The sequence below is a fragment of the Panicum virgatum genome, chromosome 5K (assembly GCF_016808335.1).
Source record: "Panicum virgatum strain AP13 chromosome 5K, P.virgatum_v5, whole genome shotgun sequence".
NCBI classification, from domain to species: domain Eukaryota; kingdom Viridiplantae; phylum Streptophyta; class Magnoliopsida; order Poales; family Poaceae; genus Panicum; species Panicum virgatum.
Genome location: NC_053140.1, coordinates 7,922,274 through 7,946,214, shown reverse-complemented (window position 1 = coordinate 7,946,214; position 23,941 = coordinate 7,922,274). Strand labels below are relative to the sequence as shown.

At 56.0% G+C, this 23,941-nt stretch overlaps 2 protein-coding genes across 2 annotated transcripts; one reads left to right on the top strand and one right to left on the bottom strand.

Annotated features, from left to right (window-relative positions):
* Positions 1–848: 848 nt before the first annotated feature.
* On the bottom strand, positions 849–18,298 carry LOC120706054 (L-Ala-D/L-amino acid epimerase-like). The gene is made up of 7 exons (XM_039990625.1): positions 17,678–18,298; positions 3,126–3,236; positions 2,820–3,036; positions 2,328–2,661; positions 2,117–2,178; positions 1,562–1,635; positions 849–1,298 (listed from the first exon to the last, which is right to left on the bottom strand). The coding sequence occupies exons 1-7, from the start codon at positions 18,191–18,193 to the stop codon at positions 1,293–1,295; spliced, it is 1,320 nt and encodes a 439-aa protein (XP_039846559.1). The 5' UTR covers positions 18,194–18,298; the 3' UTR covers positions 849–1,292.
* A 3,857-nt stretch (positions 18,299–22,155) lies between these two features.
* On the top strand, positions 22,156–23,625 carry LOC120706052 (reticulon-like protein B8). The gene is made up of 5 exons (XM_039990624.1): positions 22,156–22,309; positions 22,433–22,613; positions 22,835–22,982; positions 23,094–23,163; positions 23,280–23,625. The coding sequence occupies exons 1-5, from the start codon at positions 22,225–22,227 to the stop codon at positions 23,444–23,446; spliced, it is 651 nt and encodes a 216-aa protein (XP_039846558.1). The 5' UTR covers positions 22,156–22,224; the 3' UTR covers positions 23,447–23,625.
* Positions 23,626–23,941: the final 316 nt, after the last annotated feature.

Below are 23,941 nucleotides of genomic sequence, written 5' to 3'. Positions count from 1 at the left end.
TTATTATCAGATTTTTCACAGAAATTCTGTAAATGTAGCTAGGGTGCAATAGCCTTTTGTCCCTCCAATACCAATTGTGCCCCATAGACAAAATTACGAATTTAAAGTGATATAATAATGATGTTCCTAGAGACAAAGCCGCACAAATTCTCCTTAAATCTACTAGTTTTGAAATATTTTTTTAAGAAACTTATATATAGTGCAAAGTACCGTACCGCAGGTCGTCCTCAACTTCTGGATCCCAGGACTTCTGATGCTAACGTTGTCAACTCCACGTCTTTATTAGATGATGAGAGAAAGCTCACCTTTAACATGTGCTCCGAGGTGCACTGCGATTATTTTAGTCCTGAGCTATTTCGTCCTTGCTACTGCTGCCCCGATGTAAGCCGGAAAGAGTATTGCCATTTGAAGTTGGAAGACTGTAGGGCCACCTGCACCACTTGCAAACCCAAATGCTCGTGAAAGCTACATCGTTACTCGGTGATGCAAGGTTGATCATCTGGATGCAACATTGAGCACAAGTTGAAGCATTGTCACTTTTCTTTGTTTCTAAATTTTGGAAATAAGGCGTCACATGCTGCACGTGGATTATGTTTTACGCATATTGTGTAGTATTTTATGTGTTAATGATTTCCCTTGAGATAAAGGCTGATTAGTGCTCGAATGCACCTTTCTTTTGAGATAAAGGCTGATTAGTGCTCGAATGCACCTTTCTTTCACCTTTATGTTACTACCTATCTGTTGTTTTGATTTGTATCGGCATCCCATCACCGCATCCCATGCGGTGGGAAATTATTGCGGGCGTGCCAGTGTAAATAAATGCACAAAATAAATAGACAAAAGAACACTGCAGGGAACACATATTTCATTTATATTTTCTGATAATACAAATACAGGTTCGTGCGCCATAGCCGAGCATGCTGTGGGGCAGATCAAATATGGGTGATGTGGTCTTCTAGTAGAACAACAAAAGCTTGACAGGGCTGCATGTATTGACATTTACAACCAGGTTTATTTATTGTACAGCAGTTACTAGAATATTTGGATAAAACAACAAGGCCAGCTGATACAGCCTTATGAGTATACATACTATCTACGCCCTGATCAAATGTTATAGGTTTATAGCTCTGATTGTGATTGGACTCGATGGTAGCAAACTGAAGGCTACATGCTTCCTATCGTTTGTTTTCAGTTACAACGGTGGTTGTCCATTTCAACAATGCATGTGTGCAGTGCACACTGCAATGCTCCCCATGAAGCTTCAGACAGACAGACAAATCCACTAATCATCTTCATTTCTGCAACAGTTTCATATAGATTGATGAGTTCTAGAACATTTAATTCACTAGGAAAAAAACCAAAAACTAGACAGATTTAGACATGCTATTCTTTTGGAACTTTACAATTAACATTTGTGACTGTATATGAAAAGAATTTTGAATTTACAGTAGCTCGAAACAATGTTTGCAGGTGGCTATATCGACATGGGGAAGAATCGAAGAACACAGTACTTTTACAGGAAATCAGAGGATAAGTAAGCAACAGGAATAATTTGACATACCGAGCCATTGTTGTCCAAGTGAAGGAAACCACCATGGCCGCGGGCGTTTGTAAACTTGTACAGAGGTCCAAAGGCTGACAAGAGAATTCGTATGAGTCATATGAACTGGAAAAACAGTTTGAGCTTTAATTTATTTTTTGAAGGTCTGCATCGTGCAAGGAAGAAGCAGATTTCCCGACAACAAACATAGCAACATCAAGACATTAGTATTATAGATGAAAATATCTGAGTTTATAAGCACCATCAAGGCAATGAGACAACAGCTCTGAAAATCAATACTCCACAAGCTCATAACACTATAAATTTTCACGGCATAAATAGTTTCCTCAAATGAAAAATTGCGATACAGAAGGGTTTGGGCTCAGCAGGCTGAGTCCAGGAAAAACGCATCTATGAAACAACATGCAAAAATCAAACATTACTGAATCTTTGTGCGCCTGAAACCATTACTGTAGTTGTTAATAAAAAGTAATAAAAAGTAACAGCGATTTTAGTCTGCCAGTGGCTACTGTCTTTAAAAGAGGAAGTGAAGACATATAAAGAGAGTAAGACTACCTTCGTAGCCGCCATACACTGGATCTTCGGACAGTAAAAGGGGCGTGTCCAGATCAATAAAACTGCATCCATAAGTTTCAAGAATAATTTTAGCAGCTGAAAACTGATATAAGGTGTCGAACAAAGTGATATGCCTTTCAATTTGTGAGCTGGAGCATCCTAATCACAATGTAAAAAATAAAATGATTTCATACTTCCACAACAAACGCACCTGAAACAACCAAGCCCAGCAGCTAGATGACCAGCAAAGCCCATGGCGATTCTAGTCTCTACCATACCGCCAATCATCAAAGCGACATTGGCTTTTCTTGCAGCATCAATTATTTCAAGGGCTCCAAGGACCCCTAATTTTGCTAGCTTGATGTTAATAACATGGGCGAGATTCCCATGTATTATTTTCTGAGCATCAAGCAAACTCCGGCAACTTTCATCAGCAGCGACAGCAACTTTGTATTTCTCCATGGCAGCAATACTAACATCACGGAGACCCTCCCAATCATCTCTGTGAACTGGTTGCTCAAAGAGTACAGGGGTCACACCCATTTCTGAAACCAGTGACAGAATTAAAAACAAAATAAGTATGGAGAAATACTTGGGACAAGGTTGGAATATCCAGATGATGATAAGCTAATAAATTCGAAATACTAAGGCAAGATCAAAAGGTCAATCCATATAGTAGCACAGAGTTTGCAGGAGTACGTACCATTTAATCTATCGAGAACTTCAATTGCTTGATCAGCTGTATATCCCTCATTTGCATCCAAGATAAATGAGCAGTCTGGATGGACGAGCCGTATAGCCTTCAGAACTTCTATATCCGAGTTCAAGTTTTTCCCAACCTTGAGCTTCAGCGTTTGAAACCCTTGCCCTCGATATTTTGCAGCCAATTGAGCAGCTTCGTTTGGGGCCACAATCGGAATCTAGATTGGGAAATATGGAATACCAACTTTGGTGAAGGTATTTATAAATTTTTTGAATACAGGCAGGGTATGATGGGATGAACATATACCGTTATGTCTGTGGTGACAGTATCTGATGCCCCTCCAAATAATCTCCACAGAGGGATGCGAATGCTGTTAGCAACCGCGTCAATCAGTGCCATCTCCACTCCTGCTCTAGCCTTAATTGGAAAACATACAATCAAATACAGATGCAACAGGAAATCTTTTGTCTGAAGTAAAATGCAGCAGCCAAACAGTTGTGTCGGTACCCTGTAACAGGGATACCCACTCTTACTGCAGCAAGACAGGACCCGCGTAGTTATCCGTAGCTGCGCGGGAAAGACGGAGTAGCCAGGCCCCACAGGCCAGGCTTTTCCCTCACCAGGCCAACGGCCCCGGACCGTTCCCCGCCTGAGGATGGGTCCGGTGACGCCACGTGTCTCTAAGAAAGGGAAGCTCCGAGCTGACCGCCGAGGCCTCGGACCCCAGAGGGGTCCGGGACCTCCTGCGCCCGTCCGGACTCCCCACACCGTGTAGGGGTCCGGAGCCGCCACGTGTCCCGGAGACGTGGGATCGTGCGCGAGTCTTCCGCAGGAAGACTCGCCCACCTACCGCATTTAATGCGATGGACAAGGCGTGCTCTGCCGCCGCGGTACACGAGACAGCCTTTTGTCAGGCCCCGCTGTGCGCCGCGTATTACCAAGGAGCACAGTGGAGCCGCCTGTGCCGCAACCGCGCAGAGCCCGCTTGCAGCATTAAATGGATACGACAGCACGACGCTTTTCCATCATGCCGCCTACGCCGCAAGCTACACCGCCCGCTTAAGCAACGTGGCGGGCGATGCCACTAGCTACGACAGGCCCGACCTGACAAGACAACGCCAGGACATGATGGACGAAGGGCTCCGGAAGCAGGCAAGAGAATCCAAGAGAGAGATCTCCTTTGCCTGCGACGCCATAATGTATGAACAGTACGTTATTTTATACTGCATCGTTGGACCCACCTGTCGGGGATCCAACGGCTGTGTACGTGCCCCCTTGAGATATAAAAGGGAGGCGCTCGCTATGCACAGGACAATCCAGACTAACTCAAGCTCTCGCAACCTTCTCACTCTCGTGGGAAGGCAATACAACACACAGTGGACGTAGGGTATTACGCTCCGGCGGCCCGAACCACTCTAAATCCTGCTGTGTTCCTCGTGTTCTTGAGTGAGATCGATCTAAGACTAGCTACCCCCTGAGTACACACCCTCTGGGCTAGGGCGGGTGCCTTCCGCCACCCGGCTGTGGTTTGCAGCACCACGACATTTGGCGCGCCAGGTAGGGCACAGCTGGTCGCAGTTCATCTTTTCTTCGTCCCCATGGTTCGCGTGGACGACGTGGAGATGACAGAGGGTGTGGCATCCTCCACGCCCCATGCCTCTCGCGTACCTGCTCCAGGGGCAACTGTGACTATGGAGCAGCCACTACTGGCGGCGGCGCGCGCCGCTCGCCGGCAAGAGTCAGGGCGCCCATCAAGGGCCCCCTCACAGGCTGCGAGCGGCGGAGCGCTGGCAGCGGCTAGGGAGTTGCTTCGCAACCCCCCGGCTGAGGCAGCCTCGCCAGACGCCCTGAAGCAGTGGCGGGACGACGTCGACCGTCTCCTCCACCTGGCTCAGGCCTCCCCCAGTTCTGCAAAGACTGGGCAACGACCTCCGCCTGGCAACGCGGTGGTACCTTACCACCAGCGTCAGGGCGGTGCGTCGGCATCTGTGCGCTCCCCTACCGTGAGGGGTGCACGAACAGAAGACTTGCGGGCGGAGCTCAACCGCCGGCGCGCGGGGGAGGATGCCCGCATCGCTGTCGAGAGGGCGCGAGAGCGCCGTCTCCACATTGAGGGACGCAACCTCAATGTTGATCTGAACGCGGCGGCACCCAGGCCTCCGGTGAACGCCCGAATTCAGTCAGGCGCACCGGTGGCCGGGGTGGGCTGTGCTGCACTTGCGGAGCACCTCCGCGCCGTGGCGTGGCCACCCAAGTTCCGCCCCCACCTGCCGGAAAAGTACGACGGTACTACTAACCCGTCAGAATTCCTGCAGGTGTATGTTACCGCCATCACAGCGGCTGGTGGTAACGGCGCGGTAATGGCAAACTACTTTCATGTAGCCTTGTCTGGGCCAGCCCGGACCTGGCTCATGAATCTCACACCTGGGACGATCCAGTCCTGGGAAGAGCTCTGCGCGAGGTTCACAGCGAACTTCGCCAGCGCCTACCAGCAGCATGGTGTGGAGGCACACCTTCACGCCGTGAGGCAAAAACCCGGGGAAACGCTTCGGGCCTTCATCTCGCGCTTCACCAAGGTACGGGGGACCATTCCTCGTATCTCAGATGCATCTATTATTACTGCTTTCCGCCAGGGGGTACGTGATGAGAAGATGCTTGAGAAGCTGGCGACGCACGAGGTGGAAAGCGTCACTACGCTTTTCTCCCTGGCAGACAAGTGTGCCAGGGCCGCTGAGGGCCGTGCATGGCACTCAGCCCCCCAAGACGGAGACACCAAGGATGGTGGCTCCAGTGCTACCGCTCCGGGCGGTGGCAAGAAGAAGAAGAAGAAGAACCGGGGTCGCGGGGAGCCGCATTCTGGCGGACCAGTCGTTGCAGCGGCAGCGCCAGCAGCGGCGCCAGCAGCGGCGGCAGCGGCGCCAGCGGCTGGGGGCCAGAATGCACACGGCAAACGCCCTCGCCCGCAAGGTGGAAGCGGAGGTTCATGCCAAGTGCATCCCACCGCTCGCCACAGCGCCGCTGACTGCCGCGAGATCCAAAAGCTCGCGAAGCGGGTCAGCGGGCGGCGTGAGCAGTCCTCTAAGGATGGCTCACCCCCTCCTCGCCAGCGGGCCGGCAAGGAGAAGGTCTCTGACAGCAGGGCCGCGGCCGGGGAGGAGCTGGGGTACCAATCCCCCGCTCGAGAGCTAAAGGGTGTCTATCACGACGACGACTCCGATTCCGACAACGGCGACCGCCGCAAGAAGCTGTACGTAATGTATGGCGGGAGCTGGGAGCTCGTCTCCCGGCGGGACGTGAAGACCCTTCGCCGGGAGGTCCTTTCGGTGAAGCCGGGGGTCCCGAGGGCGGCGCCGCACCAGAGGTGGATGAACACAACCATCTCTTTCGGGCCATCCGACTGCCCGGAGAATATGGCCGGAGCTGGTGTGCTACCTTTAGTCACCGCTCCTGTCATATCCAACGTGAGGCTCTACCACGTGCTGATTGACAGTGGGGCTGGCCTCAACGTCATCAGTTATGCAGCGTTTAAGCAGCTGCAGATCCCAGAGTCCAAGCTGACTCCCTCTCGCCCATTCTCCGGAGTGGGCCCACACCCGGTGTTCCCTCTAGGGAGCATCACATTGCCGGTCACGTTCGGGACCGAGGAGAACTTCCGCACAGAGAGCGTCATGTTCGATGTTGCGGAGGTAAACCTTCCGTTCAACGCCATCATTGGCCGACCGGCACTCTACCGCTTCATGGCCATTGCCCACTATGGGTATTTGGTCTTGAAGATGCCTTCCCCTGCCGGAGTCCTCACCGTGCAGGGCGACCGCACCGCTGCCGTCGCTGCAGTTGAGAGACTGCATACTCTGGCGGCAGAGGCTGCACGCTCTGAGGAGGATCCGTCCACCTCGCAGCCCAAGGCGCCTGCAAAGGCTCCTAAGGTCCAACCGTCCGATCCGGACCATGTTCCCGTGAAGACGGTGCAGATTGGAGCGGACTCCACCAGGACCACCCGCATCGCGGGGAACCTGGAGGAGAAATAGGAAGACGCGCTCATCGCTTTCCTCCGAGCAAATGTCGACGTGTTCGCCTGGGAACCGTCACAGATGCCCGGGATCCCCAGGGAAGTGATCGAGCACAATCTGAGGATCTACCCCGACGCCACGCCGGTGCGCCAGAAGCCTCGGAAGCAGTCCGTAAAGCGGCAGAACTTCATCCGCGAAGAAGTCCACAAGCTCCTACACGCCGGCTTCATCGAGGAGGTCCACCACCCCGAGTGGTTGGCCAATCCGGTCGTCGTCCCAAAGGCCAACGGGAAGCTTCGGATGTGCATCGACTACACCAGCCTCAACAAGGCATGTCCAAGAGACCCCTATCCTCTTCCGCGTATCGATCAGATCGTGGACTCCACCTCCGGGTGTGATCTTTTGTCTTTCCTAGATGCATACTCTGGTTTCCACCAGATTCAGATGTCTAGAGAGGATAGGAAGCATACTGTCTTTGTAACAGTGGATGGGCTTTATTGCTACATTGTCATGCCGTATGGTCTGAGGAATGCCTTACCCACATTTGTACGAGCCATGAATAAAACCTTCTGTAATCTAATTAGAGATATTGTTGAGGTATATGTCGATGACATTGTGGTCAAGACTAAGGTAGGGTCAACACTAGTGGAGGACCTGTCCCTCGTCTTCGACCGTCTTCGCGCCACGCGCACGAAGCTGAACCCAGAAAAGTGCATCTTCGGCGTCTCAGCAGGGAAGTTGCTGGGTTTCCTGGTCTCGCATCGAGGCATCGAGGCAAACCCAGCCAAGATCAAGGCGATCGAAGCAATGAGGCCTCCTGGCCGCATCAAGGACGTCCAGAAGCTTACTGGATCTCTCGCTGCTCTTAGCCGCTTCATATCGAGGCTGGCCGAGAGGGCCCTTCCCTTCTTCAAGCTATTGAGGAGGTTCGGTCCATTTTCTTGGACCGAAGAGGCTGAACAAGCCTTCCAGGAGCTGAAGCAGCACCTCACCTCGCTGCCAGTATTGGTGGCTCCAGAACCCGGTGAGCCGTTGTTTCTGTATCTTGCTGCATCTGCGGAGGCGGTCAGCATGGTGCCGGTCGCCGAAAGGATGGAGCAAACTCGTCAGGGGAGCACCAAGGTCCTGTTGGCCAAGGATGGTGAGCCGGACCCCGGACACGGGGGCCTGTCAGCCTCACCCCAGCTTGAAGGTCCGGATCCTGCACAGGCAGGTCCGGAGGAGCCTCATCCTAGTGGGAACCCAGAACCACTGGGGGCCCAAGGGACAGATGTGGTGGACAAGGGCGAGCCGGACCCGGGAACTAGGGTCCGGACCGTCCAAAAGCCAGTCTACTACGTCAGTGAAGTCCTCCACGAGGCAAAGGCCAGATATCTTGAGACGCATAAGCTTATCTATGCAATACTTATTGCGTCCAGGAAACTGCGCCACTACTTTCAAGCACACCGAGTTGTTGTAGTAACCTCTTACCCATTAAGAGCGATCCTACACAACTCCAGCGCCACAGGCAATATCGCCAAGTGGGCAGCAGAGCTGGCAGAGTTCCAACTGGATTTCCAGCCACGCCATGCGGTCAAGAGCCAGATCCTGGCTGATTTCATAGCGGAGTGGACTCCTTCCCCAAGCAACCCTGGGGGTCCGGTTATAAATGCTGGGCCCCCGGAGCCGGAAATCAAGACACCAGTCTTCACCGAGCCTCACTGGACACTCTTCTTTGATGGGTCCGCTCGCGAGAAGTGGGCCGGGGCTGGTGTGGTCCTCATCGACCCAAACGGAGATCAGCTGAAGTACATGGTGCACCTTGAGTTCAAGGCCACCAACAACATGGCGGAATACGAAGCTCTGATCTTCGGCCTGACGCAAGCCCTCTCATTGGGGGTCCGGCAGCTTCTGGTGAAGGGGGACTCCCAGCTAATCATCAAGCAGGTCCGAGGGGATTGCAACTGCAACAATCCCCAGCTCGCGGCATACCTCATACACGTGAGGAAGCTCGAGAAGGACTTCGACGCCTTGGAACTGCAACACGTTCCCCGCGAGCACAACTCAGCAGCAGATGATCTCTCTGCGAGAGCATCTACCTGGGCATCTGTGCCCGAGGGTGTCTTTGAAAGACGGCTGCTGAAACCTACCGCCCAGCCTACCGAGCCGGGTGAGGGGGATCAAGCTGGCACCTCGAAGCTAGCGGTCCCGGCAGCATTCCACCTATGGTGCCCAACCGAAGCTGTGTGTTCTGTTGAGGAACCTGGTGACCTCACAGAGCCACCCCCACCTGCTCTAGGAGCTCCCGAGGCATGGATCTCCGAGATCCGGGACTACCTGAAGCATAACATCCTCCCTGATGACGATGTGTCCGCTGAGCGCATAGTCCGATTGGCTAAACGTTACGCGGTGGTAGAAGGGGATCTCTACCGCCGTGGCGCCAACGGTGTCCTCATGCGATGCATTTCCCAGGGAGAGGGCCGCGAATTGCTCGCGGAGATCCATGGAGGCGAGTGCGGAAGTCATTCCTCCTCTCGCACGCTTGTTGGTAAGGCCTTTCGGCATGGCTTCTACTGGCCAACAGCACTCCAGGATGCGGCTGAGCTGGTAAGGTCCTGCAAAGCATGCTAGTTCCATGCAAAACAAATACACACCCCAGCTCAAGCTCTGCAGATGATTCCACTCTCATGGTCATTCGCTGTGTGGGGTGTGGATATCCTGGGGCCTTTCCCCCGGGCTGTCGGCGGGTACCGGTTCCTCTATGTTGCCATCGACAAGTTCACCAAGTGGCCGGAAGTTACTCCTGTGGTGAATATCACTAAGAAATCAGCAGTCGCATTCCTCATGTCCATTGTGTGCAGATTTGGCGTCCCAAACCGCATCATCGCGGACAACGGGACCCAATTCAAAAGCAGACTCTTCCAAGAGTAATGTGAAGACATCGGCATCCAGCTATGCTTTGCGTCTGTAGCACATCCCCGCAGCAATGGACAGGTTGAGAGAGTGAATGCAGAGATCCTCAGGGGACTCAAGACCCGCACCTACAACTGCTTGAAGAAGCATGGTGCCAAGTGGGTTGACGAGCTTCCGTGTGTACTATGGGGCAACCGGACCACACCCAGCCGGGCCACCGGGGAGACTCTGTTCTTCCTGGTCTACGGGGCTGAAGCATGCCTTCCCTCAGAAATTCACCTGGGCTCACCACGGGTCCAGGCCTTTGACGAATCCATGCAGGAGCAGCTGCGGTGCGACGACGTGGACTTCGTTGACGAGCGAAGGTGGCGAGCAGCAATCCGAAATGCACGCTACAACCAGACGCTCCGACGCTATCATCAACGGTTCGTGCACAGTAGGGAGCTCCGGGCTGGCGACCTCGTCCTCAGACGGATCCTGAACCGAGCGGGGCTCCACAAACTCTCCCCCAGCTAGGAGGGGCCCTTCAAGGTTACAGAGGTATGCCGGCCCGGATGCGTTCGCCTCGCCACAGAAGATGGAGTGCCGCTGCCCAACCCATGGAACATAGAGCATCTGCGTAAGTTTTACACCTACGCAGAGCATGGAAATAACTTTTCCTTTGTAATAAGATAGAGTTAGCGTGCGGCCCAGAGCGGTTGGGGGCCACCCTCGTAAACCCGACCTCTGGCATCCGTCGCACCGTCGGCTAACGCGCGGCACAGAGCGGTAGAGGTCCGACCTCGTAAACCCGGCCTCTGGCATCCATCACGCAAGCCATGTACATCGAGATTGCAAAGGAAAGATTTTCTCCTAGTTCTGTCTTTGTGTCAAAGTTAAATTACGCATTTCGATTCTCGGAATTTTCGCTTTTTCTAACCCCCGCGGGACCTCTACTCTTGTTGCTGCAACTAAGATCTGCATTGAGCTGCTGGACTGCCGTACAGATCCGGACCCTCTTGCTGCTGGAGAGGGGTCCGGATCCCTAGGGACCTACTCTGGGGAGCGGGTATTTGTTTCCTGGGGTGGTTCGGAGCCCAGTGTAGCCGCTTAGCTGGTTCCGTACCCAAAAGCCTGCACACTCCACCACCCTGTAACGAGTGCTCTAGTACCTGGAGCCGGGTAATTAGGGGCCCGGACCTCGTCCCAGCTCAAGAGCTGGCTTCCTAAATCCAACACGGCATGTCCAGCACTATATCTCAAAGGATCGAGCACAGCAAAGTGACCTCACCCACTGCTGCGAAGGGTCTGGGACGGTGAAGCCAGGTCCGGAAAGATCGTGCTGTTTCCTGGAATGGTCCGGAGCCCTGCGTAGCGCCTTAGCCTGGTTCCGACCCTAAGCCTACGCACTCCTCCACTCTGTAACAAGCATAGAGCTACCCGGACCTGTGCATCTAGAGCCCTGGACCTGGTACCAGCCTGGGATTGGTCAGGAAAGAGCCCCGCGGGTCTGTTACTAAGCTATAACTTTGAAGTGGTACACAGGTTAAAACCTGGCTGGTGGTGGTCAGTCTCAAACCATTGAGCCTACCTACCAAGGGGTCCGAGTATCTGCTTCAAAGCTTTCATGCAGGATAAGAGCCAGTCTCGATGGTAGAAAGACTCATAGCAACCGAGTCTCTCTCCCAGGGGGCCCAGGGCATCCGCTTTGTCCCAGACATCATGGATGAATTCTGCATGCGTCAAATAGCTAAGTTGCAGCATCGTTGCTACTATATAAGCAAACTTGATTCTTCTATCTGTACTCCTGTATACTACACAGGGAACAAGGCGCTTGATCGTCTTGCAGGCTATGCAGCCCTATGCCAAGGAGGTCCGGAGTATCTTCTACGGCTCAGATGGCAGACAGGTCGAAGCAACTGAACCTATCTGCCAGGGGGCCAGGGCGCCGGGGTGCTGCATATTGCAAATCAACAACTGACAAACAGCTAAGTTGAAGTTTTTTCTGCTTCAAAAATTTCAGCTAGTACAAGTTTGTTACATAATGCAAAAGAAAAAAGATACAATGCCCAGCTCAAGGGTCTGCAGGCTCTCGCTTGAAGTAGGCGGCGACGAAGTCAACGACCTCCTGCACGCTGTCCCGAGCGGCGGCCTCCGTCTCCGCTACAGGGCCATCCACCACGAGCGCCAGAGAGATGGTCGGATCGTGGCTCCGGAGGCAGGTCAGGATGTGCTCCGCCACCAGCCGGATCAACTCGCGGTCCTCGGTTTCAAGCTGACCAGCAAGGACTGGCCCCAGGCGCTGGAGCCTATCCGAAGCAGAACTCAACACCGGGAGGGCGTCAGCTATTGAAGCTGGCGGCTCCGCCACCTGGATCGGGCTCAGACCAAGTGGCACCAACGCCAGGCTCGCCTCGGTTGCCCAGTCAGCAATCCGCTGGGCCTCAGCGCGCTGGTCTTCCTGGTGCTTCCGGACTGCCTCCCGGACCGCCTCTTGCACCCGGGTGTCCAGGGCCGCCTTGGCCACCTCCACCTCGCGGGACCTCTCCTCGAGCTCACGGGACCTCTCCTCGAGTTCGCGGGACCTCTCCTCCAGCTTGGTCTCCCTCTGCTCAGCCCATGCCTTCAGCTTCTTGAGCGAGTCTCGCTGGCGCCCGAGCTCCTTCTCTATGCCGGTGGCGTGAGCCTCCCGCTTGGCGAGGGACTTCCGGTCCTCCTCCAAATCCGCCTCGTCGGCAGTCAGCTGGCGGGCCCTCTCCTGCAGTTGTTCACGCCATCCTTGCAGAGTCGCAAAGAAGACGTCGAGCTCCTGCCTCCGGACCTCGAGGTCCTCGCTGCGAGTCTCCAGCTCTGACTGTTGGGCTGCGAGGTGGGCCTCGAGGTCAGACCGTTGAGCAGCAAAGCCAACAACCTCCAGGGTGAAGTCCCGCTCCCGCTGCGCCAGGGATTTCTCTCGGTTTGACACCGCGAACTCTCGGTCAAACACCTTCTTAAGGTTGGCTCGGTAGGCCTCTTGGTCCGCCTTGAGCTTTGACCGAGTTTCCGCGGCGTGGGAGGCTTCAGCCTTCGTATGCGCCTCCAGACGGGTGTGCCAATCGGAGAGGCGCTGACGCTCGCTCTCCAGAGCAGACCACTCCCGCCGAAAGGCCACCTCGGCAGAGGAGGTTGCCTCCTCGATCGAACGCCGAACTCGCAACAGCACCTGAGGAAGCGGAGTCGCATCCTCCTCCGGAAGTTGAAGCTGCAGGAGCCGCCTGCCAAAAACCACCTCCAACTCCTCCTCTGGCAGCAGGACCGGAGCTGGAGGTAGGGGCTTCTACCGCAGCACTTGTCTCCGGCGCCTCTGCTGCCGCCGAGTCGGGCAGGCCGGGCTCAGCTCCGGAGCCGCCGCTGTCGCCGAGTCGGGCGCGGCCGGGACCAGCTCCGGCCCACGCTGCCGCCGAGTCACGGAGACGGCCGGGCCCAGCTACGGCGCCCCCGCTGCCGCCGAGTCAGGAGCGGCCGGGCCAGCTCCGGCGCCCCCGCTGCCGCCGAGTCAGGAGTGGCCGGCCCAGCTCCGGCGCCCCCGCTGCCGCCGAGTCAGGAGCGGCCGGGCCCAGCTCCGGCGCCCCCGCTGCCGTTGAGTCGGCCGAACCCAACTCTGGCGCCCCCGCCGCCGTGGCGCGGCCGCGTCGGGTGCGGCTGCGCCCTGCACCGGCACCTCCACCACCGTGTCGGGTGCGGCTCCGCCCAGCACTCGCGCCTCCGCCGCTGCGGCGTCGGGGGCCGTGGCGCCCAGAGCCGGCTTTTCAGCCACCACGGCATCGGGCGCAGCTGCACCCAGTACCGCCGTTTCCGCCACCGTTGTGTCGGGTGCGGCTGCGATCAGTATCGGCGCCTCCACCGTCGCCGCGTCGGGTGCGGCTGCACCCAGCACCGGCGCCACCGCCGCCGCACTGAGCACTGCAGAGTCTAAAAATGGCACGATAGTCAGCTCCATGCCACGCACCATGGGGTTGGCACAGGACGCCGTACCTGAGGGTCCCGCACCTGCTGCCACCGTCGCTGTCGACGCCAGGGCCGCCGCCGCCTGGGCACCTGCCAATGTGCCAGCGACGGTAGAGGAACCGCTGGGGCGGGAAGCCCTGGTTGCAAAGCAGAAAAGCCATCAGAAAGGAAAAAAACAGAGCACCGGCACAAAGGAGGAGAGTAGAATGACACTGACCCGGAAGTACCGGGGACCCAGCGTCCCCGGAGCCCGGTCCTCTTCTCCTGCGGCTGCTCCTGTTGCTGCTGCTGCCCCTGCAGCTGCGATGCAGGCGCGACCCGGGCTTGCTCCCGCTGCTGCTGTCCCTGTGGCTGTGGCATGGGCACAACCCGTGGTCGCACCTGTTGCTGCTGTTGCCGCCCGCGTGCCTGCTGCCGCTGCTCTTGCGGCTGCTCTTGCTGCTGCTCTTGCTGCCGGCGGGAAGAACTCCTTGGCGGCGATGGTGGTGGTCCAGTTGCGCCAGAGGACCCATGGGGGCCTGCAGCCCGGGAGCTACCTTGGCCAGCGCCCTCAGAAGACCTCTGGCGCTTCGCGGCGGGCTCCGAGACCAGGGTCCCATCGCCCCGGAGTAGCCTCCGCCGGCCTGCGTCTCCCAACGATGCGCCGGAGCTGCTCTGTGCCCGGCTGGAGCCGGCCGCGACCGCACTGCTAGCCGCGGCCTGCTTCCCCTTCGTGGTGGCACCGGACCCCGCAGCGCTCAGCGTAGCCTGATCCCCGGACGTGCCAGGGATCCGGAGCCCACGGTTCGGGTCACCTCCGGTCTGCCGTGGGGCCAGTCCCCCGTCGTCCAGGGTTGGCAGGGTAGCCAGCACCGCCACCCTCGCCGGGTCCTCGCAGAGGGGGACTATGCTCTGCGGAAGGATCAGGTTCTCCGGGATGAAGGTGTCTCCCGTCACGTTCCGCACCAGGACCTCCAAGGCCTCCTGGGTCAGGTCGCTTCCCTCCCCGCGGTGGGTCCTGCTGCAATCGTTGAGGCCGGTGAAGCTCCACGCCGGTCGCGGCCGCTGCTTCAGGGGGGCGATCCGGCGCTTCACGAAGTCGCCGAGCACGTGCCATGAGGTGAGGCCGCTCTCCGCCAGCGACCTGATCTTGTCCAGCACGGAGTCGAACTCCGGCTGCAGCGACGGCTTGGCCCTCCAGGATGCTTTGTCGGAGGCGGGCCCCGCGGTCGGCAGGGCAAGGCGCTCGTTGGCTTCGGTGGTGGCGATCACCCAATCCCTGCGCCACTCCTCCCACCTTCCGCCAGCAAGGCCGGGAATGTAAGGAGTCGGCAGGTCGCTCCTTATCTGGAAGTAGTACCCTCCCACTTCGTCCCTGCTCCTTCCGGACCTCACCAGAATGAAGAAGTAGCGGAAGAGGATGACGCAGGGACGCACTCCCACGAACATCTCGCATAAATGCACGAAGATGGACGCCAGGAGGAGGGAGTGGGGCGTCAGATGCTGAAGCTGGAGGGCGAAGTCTTCCAGCAGCAGCAGTAAGAATAAAGAAAGCGGCAGTCCCACGCCGGCGGAGACGTGCGAGGTGAATAGCACGAACTCCCCGGCGCGGAGGTTGCCAAGGGGAACCGAGCCTGCTCGCACCCCCCAGCCGGTCTCCTGAGCACTCCACCCAAGCAGGCGGCGCACTGTGTTCAGCTCTCCCTCGGTCTGGAAGCGACGGGGATGAACAAGGGATGCCATCTCTTGGTGGAGTGAGAAGGGTGCCTGTGTAGGGGGGGAGAGAAGGAAAAAGGGCGCAAAGGCTGGAGGAAGAAGACGAATGCGGGAAAGCAACCGCGGAATGCGGTGCGCCCCGTTATAAAGCCTGACTCAACCGGCGCGCCCCGGAACCGTCGCCGAAACTCAAGCGACGCCGCGCCTAGAGTTAACCGCCCAGTCCATGACGTGGGGGCCCAGGCCCACCTGTCAGGGAGAGCGGGAAATCAACGGAGGTGTGAAAAGGCGGGATCCGAACCGTCGCCCGCGCGCGTGGAGCAAGGCGGAAGCTGAGCTGACGTGCGCGCATTAATCGCAGGCGTGGCCGAGCTTTTCGGGAGCTGCGCCGGTGGTAAATGATCCGTTTACTCCGGCCGCAACAATGCGATGTGATGAGGCCCAAAGTCAGTAAGCCGTTGCGATGTGATGAGGCAGCAATCAACCCGACGGGTAGTCAAAGCCGGTCAAGACCCCTGCAGAAAGGAACTTCAAGCTATATAGAGCCAAATCGCAGAAGTGGCCCCACCTGTGGGTTCGTACCTCCCCCAAGGTGGGCCCGGGGGCCACTGTCGGTACCCTGTAACAGGGATACCCACTCTTACTGCAGCAAGGCAGGACCCGCGTAGTTATCCGTAGCTGCGCGGGAAAGACGGAGTAGCCAGGCCCCACAGGCCAGGCTTTTCCCTCACCAGGCCAACGGCCCCGGACCGTTCCCCGCCTGAGGATGGGTCCGGTGACGCCACGTGTCTCTAAGGAAGGGAAGCTCCGAGCTGACCGCCGAGGCCTCGGACCCCCAGAGGGGTCCGGGACCTCCTGCGCCCGTCCGGACTCCCCTCACCGTGTAGGGGTCCGGAGCCGCCACGTGTCCCGGAGACGTGGGATCGTGCGCGAGTCTTCCGCAGGAAGACTCGCCCACCTACCGCATTTAATGCGATGGACAAGGCGTGCTCTGCCGCCGCGGTACACGAGACAGCCTTTTGTCAGGCCCCGCTGTGCGCCGCGTATTACCAAAGAGCACAGTGGAGCCGCCTGTGCCGCAACCGCGCAGAGCCCGCTTGCAGCATTAAATGGATACGACAGCACGACGCTTTTCCATCATGCCGCCTACGCCGCAAGCTACACCGCCCGCTTAAGCAACGTGGCGGGCGATGCCACTAGCTACGACAGGCCCGACCTGACAAGACAACGCCAGGACATGATGGACGAAGGGCTCCGGAAGCAGGCAAGAGAATCCAAGAGAGAGATCTCCTTTGCCTGCGACGCCATAATGTATGAACAGTACGTTATTTTATACTGCATCGTTGGACCCACCTGTCGGGGATCCAACGGCTGTGTACGCGCCCCCTTGAGATATAAAAGGGAGGCGCTCGCTATGCACAGGACAATCCAGACTAACTCAAGCTCTCGCAACCTTCTCACTCTCGTGGGAAGGCAATACAACACACAGTGGACGTAGGGTATTACGCTCCGGCGGCCCGAACCACTCTAAATCCTGCTGTGTTCCTCGTGTTCTTGAGTGAGATCGATCTAAGACTAGCTACCCCCTGAGTACACACCCTCTGGGCTAGGGCGGGTGCCTTCCGCCACCCGGCTGTGGTTTGCAGCACCACGACAAGTTGAGTAGCCATAGAGAATATCAGAAATGTATGGTAATCCATGCCCGTTTTTACATTTATTCCTCATAGGTCTTGTTTACACATATGAATGGAGCACTTCCACATGAGCTAGACGAAATAATCATTTTTCGCATGAAAAGGACCTCTATGCTTAGGGTATGGTTTTAATTGATATATAACTGTTTGGTTTAGTGGTTTGTATTCTGAACGAACTCTTCTCGGCTTGTAAGTAATCAACATTTTTACAGGCCAAATGGGTATTCAGTGACAATTGTACCAGGCACAGTTACCATCCAGAGCAAATATTAGCGGATAAAACCAAGCTTAGTTTTGGGTTACGTATCTGAAGAACATGGGCACTGACTGCAGAAATTGGTGATCGAGCACATCACTGCAATAATTCAGCGCCTAAAAGACAATTCCCATCTACATCGAAGTATATACTTGAAACAGCAGTCATCCCATCACCGTCGGGATCAGCACATTCGACAAAATCGGATCTCCAGTTCACAACATCATATAGACTTATCGACGCGAATCATGTTGTTATCTTTTTAATCAAGCGCCTGTCAACCCACTCTGTAACAGAAGCCAAAATTTCCTTGCCGAGTCGCACGAGAAGGTGGGGGTTCCTCACCGAGGCGAAGGCGTGCCCGGGGAGGACGTCGGCGACGTCCTGCAGCATCGCGCCGAGCGGCGCCGCGGGCGCGGCCGCGAGCGCGCCGCAGGCCCGTCCCGCGGCGGCGAGCGCGGCCGGCTGGTCCTCGGCCGTGACGGAGGGCAGCACGGGCGCCTCCCCCCACCCGACGGCGCCGCTGCGGAGCTCGACGCGCACGGCGACGTTGGAGACGGCGTCGAGGCGCGAGGACGCGATGGTGAAGGGCGCGGCGAGGGGCACGTCGAGCGGGCGCGCCTCGGCCGCCGCCACGTCCACGGAGAAGGTCTCCGTGAGCGCGCCGAAGCCGAACGACCCCACGGGGGACGGCGGGGGCGGGGACGGCGAGACGGCGGCGCGGAGGCGCGTGGAGGGGGAGGAGGAGGAGGACGCGGGCGGGCGGGCGGCCGCGGCGTGGCCGGGCCGCCGCGGGCTGGCGGCGGGGGTCCCGGCGAGCCGGGTAAGAGGCGAGGACGCGGAGGAGATGGAGGGGTCCATGGCCTGGCCACAAGTGGAGGGTGGGGAGTGGAGAAGCGGAGACCGGAAGCCGGGCCGGCGAGATTCCCGGGGAAGCGGCGCGGGGAGGCAGGGGAGCGACGCGCTGGAGCGCTCGCGGGCGTTTATAGGAGAGCAGCGGTTGGTGCGGCGCCGGCGCTCGATGGGGGAGATGCGGGGCCCGCGATGTCAGTGGGAGGACCGGACGAGACGAGGCAAAAGGTGGTGACCAACTGAAAATTGCTGCAGTCACTGGCACACGGGACCCGCGCGGCGACAAGGCTGCGCTGCTGGTCACAGTACCAGTGTGGGCGATGCCGTCGAGGAGGACGGATACGGGGTGGCATCGGGGAGGGCGGATGGCCGGCGCAGCCACCTACATGCGGGCCCCGACGTCGCCGTGGCGCCGCGGGATGACACGGCGTGGCAGCTCAACCTGCTAATGGTCCGAGAAACAAACCATAACCAGACCAAACCATTTTCTCAACACCTGCCAATACACCCCACTCCACCCATTATTCCCTACCTCTAAAACTAATCCAATCCAAACCAAATATAGATTTTCACACAAACCAAACCAAATCATTTCCTCAAACCGTGGTTCCATTTACTTCCGCCACGCCACTGCTACCGCTGCATGCATGTTACAATCAACACACAGCTAGCTAGCTTGCAGATGTTGAATTACCGCAACGACCACGAGTGCTACGCGGCCGAGGATGCCACGGTGGATTCTAACGGCCTTGCGCGTTGCCACCGACAAGCAGCAAGTGATAGCTCCAACTGCGGCACACAATGGCGTAGAGGCTCCTGTGCCTGCAAGTTGCTCAGTCAGCCAGCGTTAGACCAAATATAAACCATACCACACCGATCCAAATTATTTTAGTTGTTGAACTGAACCGAACCACACCGGTATGCTGCTCAAACCATTTTCCACTGAACCCGGTAAGACCAAATGAGAACCTGAACCACCAAAACTGGTTTGACACCAAACCATTAGCAGCTTGAGTGGCAGCTCATCGCCGCAACGCCCGTGGTGTTGGGTGGGCACACGGTGCACCAGACATCCGAGGCTGTGCTTCTGCCCTCCGTCAGTCGGAGCCCCGTTCCGTTTGACCGGCCGGAACGTGCCCGTGACAGGTGGCCCCGCTACAACGGGCCGGTGAACGGCCGTTGGCTGCTTGTCCCTGATGCCTGCCTACCTACCATCCTAGTATCTGTATCTCTGCTGATGTCTGCAATTTTTTTTTTGACACGATGCTAGCTGCAGCCACTATTCCATCTCAAATTCTCAATAATGGAAGAAAAAGAAACCGAGGACTCTTCACTCTTGCTGTGGTCTATATCAACTAAATAGTGTGATTTCCAGGCCCGGCCCTGAGGGGGGTCGAGCAGTGCACCCGCCCCGGGCCCCGGAATCCAAGGGGCCCCTCTCCATGTACATGTATACTAAGTAGAGTACACATCATGAGCAATACATGGCTACGTTTACACGTATCCTAGGCTGTTCTGTCCAGATAGTAGAACGTCGTCGAAGAGATAGTAGGCGGAGATATTGCACACATGGTGCAGCTCCTCGATCCTCTACCTCAGCCCCCGCTCCCCTCCCGTCATTCCCATCTGCCACCAGGATAGTGGATGCCGTAGATCACAACTGCGCGAGGCAACGCGACCGCCTGAGAGCGAGACACGACTTCTGGCCAAAACGAGGACGAGGGACGCCGCGATGTGGCCATGTCCGAGCCAATGTCTGTAGTCCTGCAGCCGGTTACCCAACGCATGCAAGCATGTTCACCGGGAGCCCAGCTACCAAGATCAAGCTACCGACGATCAGGTACGATCGAATAGGTAGGTATAGCCTACAAGCACGTAACAATTAGCATGATCAATGATATCACTGATGAACACAGATCATTATATTACATGTTAGTTGCAGCTGGCCACTGATAATCTCAATTTATTATACATTGGTCTGGAATAGAATCTATACATTGTGGTGCGAGTTTTCAAAGAAAATCAGTAAAAATTTCTTCTTGCGTTCATCTAGTACCCTTCGATTTTGTGTGCTAGTTTCCGATTACTAATTTCTTTTACAGATTCACCACTATTTTGTTTAGAAAATATGCATCAACACTTAGTATTAAAAAGTGTTTGATATGAATATTTGTATTAAGGGCCTCAAATTGAGTTTCGCCCTGGGCCACTGAAATCTCAGGACCGGGCCTGGTGATTTCACATTAACAAAAGAGGAAGCCATGATCTGCGATGGATCACTTTGGAGATGCCGGACAGCTGCTCGTCACTAGCTAGGGCCGGCAACTATGCATCAATCCGCCCCTTGGAAACGCGCACGGGGCGCTCACTTGAACGGGCCAGGAGAATAAAATTCACCGGCGCGGGGGGGGGGGGGGGGGGGGGGGGGGCAACTAACCACGCCATGATTAAGAATCGCAAGGCATCATTTGCTTTTCATTTCATCTGCAGTGCAGAGACAACTACTACTCCTAGATCTTTTGAGCTCAGCGGTTGCATCCCGTGGAGGAGGATTTGCAATTTAGGAACGGGATTAGGTTTGCGTAGCCTTGTGTAGGCTGGCCATTGTTTACCTGAATTGACAGGCTCGAGCTAAGCACTGGCTGCTAGTTGGGCGTCTGAAGATGAGGAGGTCGTGGAGATGCGGATATCTGAAGCGGTTCAGCCTGCAACCACCCGTCGTCCTGCATGTGGTCAGCACTTGCAATCACTATGCCAATCTCGCCCTGTCGTTTGCGTAGTTTTCTAACAAGGAAAGCTTTGTGTCGCTATCATGGTGGTTAAAAAACATAAACTAACCGGTCAATGGTACTAAACTACTGCTAAGTGCTAATGGCACATTAGCTCTCAGATAAAAAAAATTAATGGCATGCTAGCCTGGCCACAACTCCCCTCAGACTTGATCGTTCTCGATCTCATCTCTTTCAACCTGCATGAAAGACGGAGGGGAAAAAATACTAGCGCGTCGGACAAAGGGGCCTGGGAATGGGATGCAGACTTGCAGTACCTTTGTGCTGCCTGTGATTCACAGATCTGGAAACTGGACCTGGTTGTTCGCTCTTTATTTAAAGAAAGGTTATTCGCTGTTTACAACACCACCGTTATTTTGAAACGAATTTAGACAGCATTCGGCATTACAAACGGGTCAGGATTTCTTTTTGAGTCGATCTGAAAGAGGGGTCGAAGTGCGACGCATGCACGCGTGGATTCTGGGTGCCGTTCTAGGGAGCACGGCGAATTCAACAAAAAAAAAAATGTTTCCTGACATATCCCTGAATCTCCTCCAACTTGCCTGCAACACCATTCAAGCAGTCTGAGTTGAGCACAACCCACAACCTTGCTCCACCCGTTCAAACTAGCTTGCTTAGCTCAAAAAGCGTTTCCTGAACTCGGTTCGTTCCTTCTTCCGGCGCTCCCTTTCCTGTACTTATTTAGATGTTTATTATTTGTGTGGAATCTCTCTCACATGTACAAGCTAGATCTCAACGAATCTTTCTCCTTTTTTTTTCCTTTGGAAAGGAGTCAAGTTTTTGAGTTGGTCATATTATAAACAGCCTCCATATAATACATAACTAGGTGTCTAGGTCAGAGATGCAACTTTTCAAGCTTTTCGTGGTACATAGATCGGCCGCTAAACTTACTGAAAACTCTTTAACAAAGAGCAGAGGGGACTTGATCAACAACTCTTTCCGCGCAAGTAAGGCATGTTCCATCAATCCATCCACGAAACGAAAGCCTGAATAAACGTCAAGCTGCCTATCGACCGAATCCGGGATCGCAAGAATTGGATCGGATCCCAGTTCCAAAAGGCACTTGCACAACAAAGTATCAATGCCGAAACACAAAGGCCATGAGGCAAAGCTATGCTTTCCTTTCCCCGGCACCGGACGCCGTGTGGTGTGGTCGTGTGGATCACCCAAGCCGGAGCCCAATGCATCATGCCGGCTATAAGAAGTTGCCGTCCTGAGTTGCATGGGTGATCACAAAATCAACCAGAAATAATGGCGACGACGATGCAGGGACACAGCGGACCCAGGCTCTTCGGCCGGGAGAGGACGCTCCACGCGGCGCTGGGTGGCCGGAGAGGTGCCGAGACGCATCGATCGCCTGAGCTGTGAAACTCTGATGAACCGGCGGCGTGGTTCCGGCCGATGCGCGTGACTGAAACTGAAAGCCCGTGTGTTTTTTTTTTTGGGTTGGTGGTTGCAGCGGCGGACATCATCCTGTGGAGGGACAAGAAAGCGTCGGCGTCCATCCTCGCGGCCGCGACGGCGGCGTGGGGTCTGTTCGAGGTGGCGGAGTTCCATTTCCTGACGCTGGTCTGCTACGCGGCCATGGTCGGCATGCTCGTCTTCTTCGTCTGGACCAACGCATCGTCGTTCTTCAACCTGTAAGCCCTTTCTAGTTTCCAAGCTAGCCCATCGAGTGTAAGGCCCATAAAACAGGCCGACTGTTTTTCAAGTAGGCCTTTGGTCACAAAACTCAAAGAGAGGCCCGTGAAATTCTGGGCTGGGTCCTTTTTCTTTTTTTGTTGTTCTTTTTTATTCCAAACCTGATATATAAAGAAAGAAATCAAGGAGAGTTTCCTTGTGATTTTATTTTTACCTGCAGGCCGGTCCCTCGAGTGCCTGACCCTGAGACGCTCCTGTCGGAGAGGGCGACCAGGCAAGCGATCCAAGGCGCGCACAGGAGGCTGTCCAGGTTGGTCCAGACGCTCTACGACATCGCCTGCGGCAAGGACCTCAAAATGTTCATCCTGGTGCGCCACCAATCTGCCTGCCCATTCAGTCTCATCATACCTACCTGCCCTGCCCAAAACTACAAAGAACACCCATCTGATCAGTTACCATCTCCCTGTGCGCTAAAACAGACGGTGTTGTCGCTGTACATCGCGTCGGTGGTCGCCGACTGCTTCAGCTCCCTGACGCTCCTCTACCTCGGTACGTAACCTGCTAGCTGGCTCATTCTAAGCACAAGTTTCATTCAGAAAACCAAAAGATCCCAGCGCTATTCAGAAATGAACCTGGTGATGGTGTGTCTTTGTGTGCCTGCGCAGTGGTGCTGGGCGCGATGACGCTGCCGGCGCTGTACGAGCGGTACGACAGCGAGGTGGATCACCTGGTGGCGCGAGGCGTGCACGACCTGCGGACCCACTTCGCGGACATGGATTCAGGCGTTCTCAGGAAGATCCCGAGGGGGGCAGGCGCTGCAGCAGCCAAGTGAGATGGAGATCGAGCAGTGAGGAGGGCCCCGGCTGAAAACACGGCGCCATCTGATGTACTGAAACCGAAACTGGTCGATCGATACAAAGTGTATCGAGCACCACGGATGAGTAGCAGTATACAAGTGTATGTACTAAGTGTATAGCTCAAACTGAATGAAGAGCACATGTCAAACTGACCCTGAAAACCCCAACTAAGGAGAGCTGAGGCCGCGTTGCACAGTACATGCTGCGGAGTACTGCTGCTATTTCAGCTCTTTCCCTTTCGCTTTGGCATCGATCACCATGGAGACTACACTACTTCCTGGGGTGTGGGGTCATCAGGCGACCGGGCGACGGCCGCCGGGACGGGTCGTGTCGAGGTTCCCGGCAGGCAGCGGAACACATGACGACGGGGGTCCACGAGCTTAGTGGCGAACCGGGGGGACAGCGACGCACGCCTATTCGGATAAAGACGGGCGTTCCGTGCGCGTGAGGTAACCGGCACGCTCTGGCCG

What these genes read in the sequence shown, in the direction of transcription:
- LOC120706054 (XM_039990625.1), bottom strand. Translation starts at nt 18,193, where the DNA reads ATGGACCCCTCCATCTCCTCCGCGTCCTCGCCTCTTACCCGGCTCGCC. An exon ending in CCGGGCACGCCTTCGCCTCG is followed by an intron (nt 3,237 to 17,677) that starts GTGAGGAACCCC and finishes TTTCCAATTAAG; the next exon opens with GCTAGAGCAGGAGTGGAGAT. An exon ending in AGTGTATGGCGGCTACGAAG is followed by an intron (nt 1,636 to 2,116) that starts GTAGTCTTACTC and finishes TTCTCTTGTCAG; the next exon opens with CCTTTGGACCTCTGTACAAG.
- LOC120706052 (XM_039990624.1), top strand. Translation starts at nt 22,225, where the DNA reads ATGGCGACGACGATGCAGGGACACAGCGGACCCAGGCTCTTCGGCCGG. An exon ending in GCATCGTCGTTCTTCAACCT is followed by an intron (nt 22,614 to 22,834) that starts GTAAGCCCTTTC and finishes TTTTACCTGCAG; the next exon opens with GCCGGTCCCTCGAGTGCCTG. An exon ending in ACCTCAAAATGTTCATCCTG is followed by an intron (nt 22,983 to 23,093) that starts GTGCGCCACCAA and finishes GCGCTAAAACAG; the next exon opens with ACGGTGTTGTCGCTGTACAT.